Consider the following 11,584-nt stretch of genomic DNA (forward strand, 5'->3'; position numbering starts at 1 on the left):
TTCAATACGTTTGAAATGTACAAGTGGACATCCACGATGTTTTAAGGTAGGGTGGATACGTGATAACAAAACATATTTGCTTCGAAGGTTTGATACAATATATATATTGTTTAACTAAATGAAGTAATATATGAATGGTGGGTCTCCCATGGTACACATTATTGAATTGAACTGTAGAGGACTTAACTCCCTTCTTTAATGTCATCACTGTCTGTTTTTAGAACCTTTGACGTCATCATTCGTTGTCTTTCGGAGCGCTAGATGTCATTTATATAACTATATTTCACAAGATGAATTTAAGACCATAAGAGGGAGATCCACCATGCACAATTTTTAATAGACTTCATTATTAAAAATAGTCGCCGGTAAAAATAGATCTAAATATTCATATATAATTATAAACACACTATTGAGTCTATTGCTGTGCTTATGGTCAAAGTCTTAACATAACCAGATGTTTTTTCCCCTATTTCGTTACCAGTACATAAAAAAGTATACACATTTTGTGACCTTTGTGAGAGAATTTGGTGTTTCATATTTTAAAATGTTAAGAACACCGCCATATCAAAATACCGACGTGTATTTCTGCAATCATTAACATGAAATTGAGAACCGTATCTCTCGCCAATCAACTGTGAGCGCTCTGAAACACGCTAAGATCAAATGGTCAGACTATCGTATGCTTGACTGCTGTATATTTCATTGCCCTTTGACAACAAATAAAGTGACTTTTTAATATTTTTTCACTGAATTAGTAATACTGACTATTGAACACTGATTTGCGGTGATATAGTCTGTCTGTTGTGGGAAACACAACGGAAAACGGCGGAGTGTTTTGGTTAGGCTGGCGCCGTGCGGACGTCGACCGTGAATAAACGGGTAAACACAATGACTAAATTAGTAGCATAAATATTTTAAAGGCTTTGCAGTTAAAAGGATTTGTCACTGACAAGTCATAAGAGCTTCAATGTAGACCAGTGGGATCAACCGATCCCGATGTATTTAGATTGTAGAAAAATAAGAGTACAAATCTAATATGACAGATGATACTAAAGCCTGACATTTAAGGTCATCGCTGATTCTGTTTGTTATTTGTGTTATTTACATCGCATAGTCTAGATATAATCTCACATATCTATAGATTTATATACATATGTGAAATAGAAATAATAATATATTTATGATACATTTTGAAAATATGTTTTTGGGTTGTAAAACAAAAACAAAAAAAACATTATAATGAATCACATTACAAAAAGGTTACCACATTAACAGAGAGCTAGTTACCAGAACGTTGACGTTGTTCGGGGTCGTTACGAAAAATGTTCTGCAAAAGGAATGTATATATTTTAAGTCATTTTTTTATAATCATATATTTTACATACGTATGTCTTAGATTTGGCGTTAATTAGTTGAAAGTGTGTAAAAGTGACGAATTTGTGTAGACGTTATTATTTATGGGAATACAGTGAGAATATATAATAGTAGATTCCTGTTACATCTTGGACGGTTTACCTAATTGGCGTCGAAATGAGCGCGGGCGCCTTTAAAGGTCGTCGGTCGTCGCGCAGCGCGTGTTCGAATTTCATGTAAACAAATTATGTATTTTACATGCGTTGTATACGTCACTATGAATCCCATATCGAACAGGACGCGGCGTGACGACTACCGACCTTTAATTTGGTGGTATCATGACGTTGCAATTCAGTGTGAAATATTAGTTATAATTTACAACAAGTTGTTAATAAATTGTCCCGGGAAGATCAAAGTATTATTGGGTGTAACGTAACGCTCGTTCCACTCTATTATATCATGGAGTCGTGAAAAATCATTGCACAGTACGAGTCAGAAATCGAGTCACTTCAAAGGACATCAACATCAAAGTAAGCAAGACGATCCATCTCGTCGAATGTAACGTCGGCGACGCGTTGCAGAAATCGGCATCGTCGCAACAGTGAACGCAGACGCCAGTGAGGTTGGCGTTCATACATGTCATGATTTCTGTGCAGTTATAATGATATAGACATCCTCGGGTAAAACTGGTGATCTTGCCAGCGGAAGTCTGCTTCGTTTGCTGTAAAATACAAACAAATATTCTGTTAAAGCGGGAGGATAGTCACCTGCGCACGCGCGGGAAGTGAGTTCCAGGCGATGATAACAACACACGCTAAGAATGCAAAGGCTCATGGGTACACGCTTGTTTGTAAACAGTGACACGCTATAGTCACCTGACGCATGCGTAGGTGACGACTCCCCCGCTTTAAATCATCACAGTCGTCGAATTGTGTTTGACGCAATTTTGTTTACACGCAATTCGACTGCGCTACCCGACGATAGTGATGCTCCAATTATCAGAGTTTAGATATGCATGAATACTTTTTGAGCAATAATATAAAGGGCACCTCTTAGAATTATTTTGTAAATCTACGGGGAATTTCCAAGCTGCACAAAAAGTACGCTACATCTGAGAAAAATAGCGCAGTGTTATTTCAATAAACAGTATGGTTTTCATTAACGTAGTCTGATCCCACTCTCGTGACAGCTATAATGAAGAATGTAATCAAATACCATCTTATACTCGTAACCATGGTTACCAAACGCGCGATTTCGCGTGTGAGTGACGGAGCTTTTGATAACGATTTACATCGTCTAATCTGAACGCTGTGACGGTTGTTCTCTGTGCAAGTATTTGTTTCCTCCAGTTAAGCATGTGGATGGATGCACTCCTGTAACTGTCGTTCAAAGGAGGCAGAAAACGTTTTGAAAACAAAGACGGTAGCGTCTGAATGTGCTTTAAAAATAGAATGCCAAGAATATGTGTTTACAAAACTGTGCTGTCCCTATGGTAACAAATCATTCGTATTCCTAGCGACTAACACTGCGGATATATAGTATTTATTTGGATTGCAATTGCATTCTTTATTAAGCTGACAGTTAATACCTCACCCCAAGTTCAAGGTCGATGTTTCCTGTACTGGTTGTAACAAAACCCCATTACACTATAATTTCTCTCGTTATGTCGGATAACCTTCACACCCGAAAAATTGCCATGGCAATGATATATGTCACGCAGGAATGTCTCAAATACAAAGTAATATACGTCACGTTATTCTCGAGTCCACACAAATCCATGGTATTGTCCTGTTTATATATGAATGGACAGATCAGAGTCAGAGAGCTACAGACAAACATGGAGCATAATAAGGGTCTCTTATTCGTAAACTAGAGCGTTACTGTGAGTGTCACATGCTGACGGCGATTGAAATCGCAGAAATAGAAGCAATTCTAATTTCCGATGTGGAGCGATGATAATGGAAGGAAATACCCATGAGGCACCTTGTTTTATCGTAAATAGACAAAATTGTCGACCCTGGAGAGAACGGTCATTTACATTGAACAGCTGAAAAGAAGTTTTCTGCAAACTTGAGTTCGAATATAATTATTATTATAATTATTATTATAATATCTTTACAGAAAGATGTTTATTTCTGGACGAGTAAGGGTAACGTAAACAATGTTGTGGTGCGCAAATCAACGGGTAACGCCAACTGCAGGCCTCGTTAGTCGGTTTTTACTATAATTTAAATATTTACGTAAGAAATAGTACAATAGAACCTCATTAATCGATAGGTATTCGGGAAATTCAATTGATATTCGGTTCTCGTGTTCGAGGCGTTTGCAAACTGATAACGATTTATCGTAAAACATAAGTAAAATGGTGGCTCCGGGCATTATACACAATCGATTGGAATGGACCATTATTCTAATTGTATGAGGACTACAAGTACTTGCATGTCTTGGATATTCTTGGGGGAGGGGAGGTAATGTTGTGATATAATAGATAATAATATATATGCGGTTATTATATATATGCATGCTCAAATTGTGTACGTGGGTTTAAGCAATTTTGTATATTACCTTTGAACTCAAAATAATTATCCGAATGTATATATTCAATTGATGTATTGCTGTGCTATATTTTCAGTGTGATTTAGTTGTAGTTTGTTTAAAATATATTATTGTGTTGTATTCAAGTTGTATGTGTGGTAATTGTAGTTTATTTTGAAAAGCTTCCATTCTATTTTATTTTATTCTATTCTATTCTACTTTATTCTATTCTATTCTATTCTATTCTATTCTATTCTACTCTACTCTATTCTATTCTATTCTATTCTATTCTATTCTATTCTATTCTATTCTATTCTATTCTATTCTATTCTACTCTACTCTACTTTATTCTATTCTACTCTTCTATTCTATTCTGTATATATGGCTCCTGCATATATATTATAGTCGTTATTAAGTAACAGCACTGAATTTATACCATAGCTAGAGTATGGAATTGACATAACGATCTATTCCAATACCATAGAATATCCGGAGGCTGAATGCCATTGTTTTCTTCGATTTAAGTACTCTGAAATCTGACACGGAGCTTACCTTATGGCGTTTATAATAGATTTAAGTGGTATCGATAAAACACGTGTGCAGTAAATATTCTAGTTTATTATGAACAGTTTTGTGAATGGCGACCGCGGCTGTTGAAACAAAACTCTTGTATACAACCTCACTGGTTGTTATTAACAGTGAATAGACCTTAAATAGTGAGTCATACAGTACAGTTTTAAATTGTGTTGCAGTTTCATTTAATTTAATTTGGAATGATTCATCGAAATATAATATGCACTCCACGTACGTGTAGTAGATTCTAAAATGTCTCGTTCTGCTGGCAATTGCAACCAATGTTATAATTCAATTTTCTGATAATGTATTCGGGTGTTATATTAATCTGGAGTACTTGAAATGTGATTGGTATACGTCAATTAAACCGAAACTGTGCTCTTGTTCTATGACATTTGTCTGCATCAAATGCTACAAAATATGGAGAAAATTATTTGGTAATTTACATAACTGTAAGCTGTGAGGTGCACTTATAATCAGTATTGTTGTTGTTATTGTTGTAACCGAGAACACGTAAATCGTCATATTGTTCGGAATATTGTCTTCAATTGATATGTCTGTCTGTATGTTCGATCTTTTTGCAGTACATTGTGAATAGTGATACAGTATAAGATGTAATGTGCAGGGCAGTGATGTAGTATGAGATTTGATGAAATGCGATTTGATGTATTGTGCAGAGCAGTGATGTAGTATGAGATTTGATGTAATGTGCAGCGCAGTGATGTAGTATGAGATTTGATGTAATGTGCAGCGCAGTGATGTAGTATGAGATTTGATGTAATGTGATATACAGAGCAGTGATGCGGCATAAGAATTGATGCGCAGTGCAGTGATTTTGTGTAATGAGATTTAGTACAATGCATCACGGTTACTTTTTTAGTAACCGTGAATGCATGATTGCAAAAGTGCAGCGCAGTGCAGTGTTACCAACTGCAGTGGAAGTGTAAACGCAGTGATCTAAAATGGTGCCTCCTCGACCCACGGGTCGCATAAGTAATCAAGTCGGTTCAATCAATACAACCATTACTGACACGTCATGGATCATCAGACGGCAAGATAAAATAAAAGAACGATTGTGTTAATTGGTAGTTCAGGCTGAGTGAATTGCCATCAATCATTTAGTATCCGCGTTGCTATCGGCAGAACTATTTTTTCAATGGTGTCTTATATTGACAAGATAGTGTCACATTTATATCCAGTTTTCGATTTCTGATAACAAAAGGCTGTGTGCTTTGAAATGCGAGACCGGGAAATTATCAGAGTTTTACAAACAAAAGAAAACTGACGCAGCAAAATAACTACCACATCTAACCAAACATGGCCCAGATTAAGCAGTTTATGCAGAGTGTGCGTTGAACACGATGTCTTCAAAAGTCCAGTTATTAGTAGTCAGGTCGCGTATTGGTCACTTAAAGTAAATCTACCACATACAGACGAATAAAGAACATTATCTCAAATTAAAAATACTGTCCCAAGAGAAGCGACAGTATCAAAACGTGTACAAGGACTTGCCGAAGCGGTTAGACATTTGTAATTCGTTGGTGGAAAGATAGTAAATTTAAAAAAAAAAAATCCTACAGAAAATATTGTAATTAAATATCCACTTAAAAAATAGACATCGATAAAAAATCACATTTGAAAAATTGAATACGAATAAAAAAATAATAAAAGGTAAATAAAGAAATAACCAGTTTTGTTACTACATGTGAACTTTGAACCCGTCAGCAATAAATTTCAATACGAACCGTGTGCAAAGTTCTCCCAGTTAGTATGTTACATTTATGTGTGGTTTTACAATACCACTTCAGTGTTTGTGCATTTGTGCAGTAACTAACTGGCATACAATGAACATAGAGCATGGTTTAGTCGCAGTCACTGTTGAGAGACCGTGACGTAGTTGTATTGACACCGACGATATAACATTGTGTTATACTTAGTATTGACAAGTACCGGGTAGCTAAAGTAGGATTGAGAATCTTGCAGTTGAACTATTGGACTCCTCTTTCTCCTATGGGTCAATGTGAAGCTCATTACAAGATTGTTCCTGATTGGCTAACTAACAGTCAGGCCAATCAGAGGGCAGCTTGTTTGTTGAAATTTTTTTATTTTTGATAAAACATCAGACGCTTCTCTAATTTCAAGGGAGGAATTAAATATTCTTAATCAAAGTTTTGTATAAGACATTTGTATGACACAGAAATATAGAATATAAGAGTTAGCGAACGAGTGAAAGGCAGTTATTGTTATTCATTGACAATAGAATCTTTAAAGTGGAATTCGAACCAACATAAAAACATCCGTACGTTCTAGTTGGTGAATTGTTATCCTTCTGGAAAATGAAATGGTCGTAAAAACTGATAAAAAATACTTGCAACTCGCAATTCAAAGTGATATGGTGCATAGCTGTCTGCTTACTCATGTCAGTTGTGTCGCCATAGAAACATACGCAGACGCCAGTGTTATACCCTTATCCAGACCTAAATTAAATTGTCAAAAATCTCAATAAAGGAGATTTTTTTCGGAATCTGTATTTGACATTTATCTGTATTAAATATTGACATAAAGAATCCATATTGTATGTAGGTCGAGAGTCTGCCTTGAATATTTCCACGTCCTTTTCAAGTGACATTTCACACAGACATGTTGAAAGTCGTTTTAAATTAGCATCATTTTATTTCGTGTCTGGGGAATCGCCGGAAAACATAATGACGTAGCAACGTTGCCAATCCGATATCTCTCCATGCACGGAAAGTGTAAGCTAGCAAGCGTGAACAAACGAATAAGTTCCCGCGCTGACTCGAGTCAAGTAGTTAACTGTGTGACCTAGAAATATTATTCTTTCGAACGACGTCGGTAAGAATTATGTAAAACAACTAACACCAAGGATACACAATTGTGAAATATTGATGACTTTAAATAGTTCACTAGTACTTATTATTTGAAAATATAGCGAGACTTCGGGATTGACTTGATGCTTGTAAAGCTGCCGAGAATTCGAACCGTATGCGGCAGGGTCAATTGACCTACAGATATCAACCAATATTGTAACGGTATCGTATCTACCTACGCGTACTTACCCCTCCCCCCAACAAATTATACTAATACTGGTAAATGCCAATTTATTATGTTTTTCAAAAAAACAAACAAATTGTAACAGTAATTCCCTTCGACCAATAAAGAATTGGAACGTTTTTAAGCAAACGATCCAATAAGTTGCCATGACAACGTGCGATTGTGGAATCATTCAAAGCTCAAACGTGACATTTTCGATAAACTAGTCAGCCTGCAAATACTTCTAAGAGTAAATTGAGTTTGCTTTGTTTGATCGTAGCCGACCATGAATATGTTTGAGAAGACAGCACAGGATCGATTACACGTCAGCCCCGTGTTTTTATAAGATGTTCAAAGCAATTAACGCGGCGGCAAACGCATTGAATGGAATGCGCCCCGAATTACCCAATTACTATCATGGATTAAATCAAGCCAATACGTTCTTGTCTATGCACTTTCGCTGATCGTTCCTTCGGAATTGCGTACATAGATGCAAAAATTATCTCTACTAATGTAAGATGCAAAATGTCGTATTTTTATAATAACATCCTCGCGAATCACTGCTGTGTTTTTTTTTTCTTTTCAAGCTACATATGTCAAACTCGGATTCAATCTAATTCGTTTTAAACCACCCGGAGAAAGGAGTAATTGCATTTCTATTAGATTAGTTAACAGCCATGTCATGAACTGTACACTAATGAGTTTTTATTACAATGATATTGTCCTCTGTATAAAGCGTTATTTCACAATGTTGGGAAAGAAACAGAACCGCATTTAACAACGTTCAAGTCACTGCAATATGTTTAATAGCTCTGAATAAAAAAAATGAGACGGGGTTCTTTCTCTTTCGTGGTAACGTTAATAGTGTTATTGGCTGAAATGGTGGTTTAGGATTTATATCGTAATATGAAATGATTTGTTTTTCTTGCTATAATACTGCTAAATTAAACAATAGTGCATTTCACTTGGTAAAGAGACATTTGCGGAGATTTGACATATCAATCTTAATAGCGCACATACTGTCGGGGATACGAAATTTTATTGACACACAATAATATATTACTGGATGTATTTGATTTGATTGTGCCTCGACTGTACTTTGTATAACCATGGGGTTTATAGTTCCATGGTATAACTACAGGCATCCGTTGTTCATATGACTGACTTACATGACATGCTGGAAAGACTTCAACTCCGGCGACTTCTGTAGGACACTGTTCATCTGTCGAGACACTGTCTGGATTCCACATACAGTCATCGATGGACTGTGAATCGTACCCCGCACAGGCATAGCAATTTAGTGCACCTTCCTCGATAACCTCAAAGTCCGAATTTGCGCTCACCCGGGAATCTGAATAATCAACAAAAAAAGCTTGATTTGAGAAACATCACTAAAGTAAAACTAGAAAATAGATAATCAATACATGTTTGAAGTGTATTGAATTTACAGACGCTGTCTAGGTGGAATAAAAACAAAGACATGTGCTTAAATTAGTTCATTCGTTATTTGGTGCATCAGTAACAAAAATGTCGTTGCAAAATAATTGCATTGAAAATGATATGAGACTCAAGATTGAATCTGAATAAACGTATAATTACGTGTGACACCCCTACCCACCGTTAAACGCATTTATTATTTCCGTTTAAATTTTCAGAATATATACGAAATTATATTGCGTCTGATTTGTGTTCTAATGGCTCACATTCCGCAAAATGAACAATACCAACTGCATGTTGGCATGTGTGAATGCCTGAAATTCTATCAGATTAAAACTGCCAACTTGTACTATGATAAACACCATGAGTGGTCATTCTTTTTTTTGATCTAGGAATGCTATAACGAGGCGATACCGACATGCTCGCATGGGACATACGATGCCAACGTAAATAGTTATGTCGCTTTTTTTTTCACAGATTGATTGACAGCACAGCGATTGTCCGTGCCCAGAGCTTGTTACGAGTAACGCATGGATGTACAAAAGGTACAACCGTCGCGTATTCAAGGCTGTAGGGGAAAGTACTATAAAAAGCCTGTATGTCTAATTCGACAGAGTTTTGTCATTCTTTTAGTGATGTGAGGTTTAGTAATAAATTTCAAATGACACTGGTATACTAACGTTGATTAATATTGGTATAGGAATAGTGTCGCTGATTACTATGCCTGACACCATCCGCCATGTTTGTTGTTAAATCTGTTGTTCACTGAAAGCGCCTGTTATGATAAAGGGATTGTTGTTCTTGTCGCAAACATATTGACGCCAGTTACATTTACGCATTAGTAGTAGTAATAAGACGAATGTGTTTTAAAAAGCACAGAAATGATGAGATGTTAAGGGAAAACCTCGTATGTATTCCGATACTCTTTATCAATCCACGGAGTATCAGGAGTTGTATATCGATTTCACTGTTGTTTCTCTCACCCAAATTACTGCGTAATATCCCTCCAAGCACCGCAAATCCACGGCGAGATTACAACTATGCCCGCTTGTCACCCGAACTTGTCAATGTCAACTAACCAGATTATTTCTCGCTAGGGTATTGGTTTTAGCGACCCAGTGTATCACGACTTTAATCGGGTCGTATCACTGACCGGTTTTACCACTGGAATAAATGAGTACCAAGTTTTAACGGAGACAGCGTTGAAAGCAGATATAAACAACCGAGCCGAAGAGAGAACGCCGTTGAAAGATGGACAAGTGGTAAAGTGAATTAGGAATACATATGTACGCATAAAATAAATATTTTGCCGATATAGACAGTAAACAACACTGTCGAGTTTCGCCTCGCATAACTCCAAGCTCCAGTGAACGGATTATAAATGGCCGCGTTCAGTTCTGTTGTATCTGTCAGGCACAAATAAAATATCGACCCAGTCCATTTTGTTTGTCTCCGCCAATACGTAGAACCTATGAACCGAATCGCAAATACTACAACATACCTTGTAAGAATGTGGTCAAAAAGACCACTACTATCAGCATGAATATATCCCGTGTATGAACGGCCATGTTTGCTGCGTGATCTAGCTGGTATTAAAGCGGAGCAAACACATATAAAATTGAACACGCAACGATGGTCACATCTGCTGCGCCGTTGTCTAGGACCAAGCTATTGACGCTACTGCGTTCACTGCACGGAAAGTATATTCAAAAGCGCCCCTATAACGGAGGCCACAAAACAAGGTCTGGCAGTTCCATGGCTTCTGCATAATGGATCGGGTACAAAAGAAAAATCGTCGCTATAGTGTTCACTAGTTTCATTAGATCAACTGAAAAGAGACAACTGACATTGAAGACAGCAAGGCTCGATTTAAAACATAATACCGAACATTCTTCAACTGGCAACGTAACAATACCGATAAAGGTATTATTGTGACTGCGTAAAGTTTTCATATAAATAGCGCCATCATTGTCCATGGATAATAACAAACATAGACTGATGTTCCAATATATTAATTAATTCTCTGAAGGTCAATAAATGTCAAGTTTTGTCATCTTTCACGAAATAAAGCTACATATCCTTTTTGAGAAAAAAAAAAACTTAGTGCATTAAAAGTTGAGAAGGAAATACATTCTGTTACTCCCTGCAAACAAACTCGATTCAGAGTTCATCAACTAAATTCAAACTTTCACTTCGAAAACAAATTTGAAAATTATGCTCAACAAACCCAAATCATTCTAATTTACCACGTGCCCTGTTTATTTAATGAGCTTCGTCAATTATAAAATTAATTATCTGTGTTTTGTTACAGTGTGATAAATACATACTGCATTTTTACCTGTCTACATTTTCTATTGAGACACGTCGCATAGAAAAATGTTGCACGAATAATTTGACGGGGACAATTACCGTGTTCAAAGAAATATATTAGTACTCGCATGCACGTACACATGCTGCGACTGCGCAAATGGCAATTTGATTGAATTGATACAGCGGTTCCGACACACCGCAAGAGGGCACTGCAGTTAACAGTACATGTACAGCAACGCTATATCGCGTCTATATGATCTAAGCCAACTAATTATACATCGATTTGCGGAATTTGAACGGTTTGATTAATATAACATTATTACCA

At 36.6% G+C, this 11,584-nt stretch overlaps 1 protein-coding gene across 1 annotated transcript; it reads right to left on the reverse strand.

Annotated features, from left to right (window-relative positions):
• Positions 1 to 1,684: 1,684 nt before the first annotated feature.
• Positions 1,685 to 10,859, reverse strand: LOC100370884 (uncharacterized). Its single transcript, XM_002742102.4, has 3 exons — positions 10,451 to 10,859; positions 8,682 to 8,863; positions 1,685 to 2,074 (listed from the first exon to the last, which is right to left on the reverse strand). Exons 1-3 carry the CDS (start codon positions 10,515 to 10,517, stop codon positions 1,829 to 1,831), a joined length of 495 nt encoding a protein of 164 aa, XP_002742148.1. The 5' UTR covers positions 10,518 to 10,859; the 3' UTR covers positions 1,685 to 1,828.
• Positions 10,860 to 11,584: the final 725 nt, after the last annotated feature.

Source organism: Saccoglossus kowalevskii, chromosome 7 (genome assembly GCF_978046115.1).
Source record: "Saccoglossus kowalevskii chromosome 7, keSacKowa6.1, whole genome shotgun sequence".
Taxonomy (NCBI): Eukaryota; Metazoa; Hemichordata; class Enteropneusta; family Harrimaniidae; genus Saccoglossus; species Saccoglossus kowalevskii.

Excerpts from the sequence above, each read along its gene's own strand:
- LOC100370884 (XM_002742102.4), bottom strand. The coding sequence starts at position 10,517 with ATGGCCGTTCATACACGGGATATATTCATGCTGATAGTAGTGGTCTTT. Across the intron at positions 8,864-10,450 it reads TTTGACCACATTCTTACAAG|ATTCCCGGGTGAGCGCAAAT; the intron begins GTATGTTGTAGT and ends TTGATTATTCAG. Across the intron at positions 2,075-8,681 it reads AAGTCTTTCCAGCATGTCAT|CAAACGAAGCAGACTTCCGC; the intron begins GTAAGTCAGTCA and ends TGTATTTTACAG.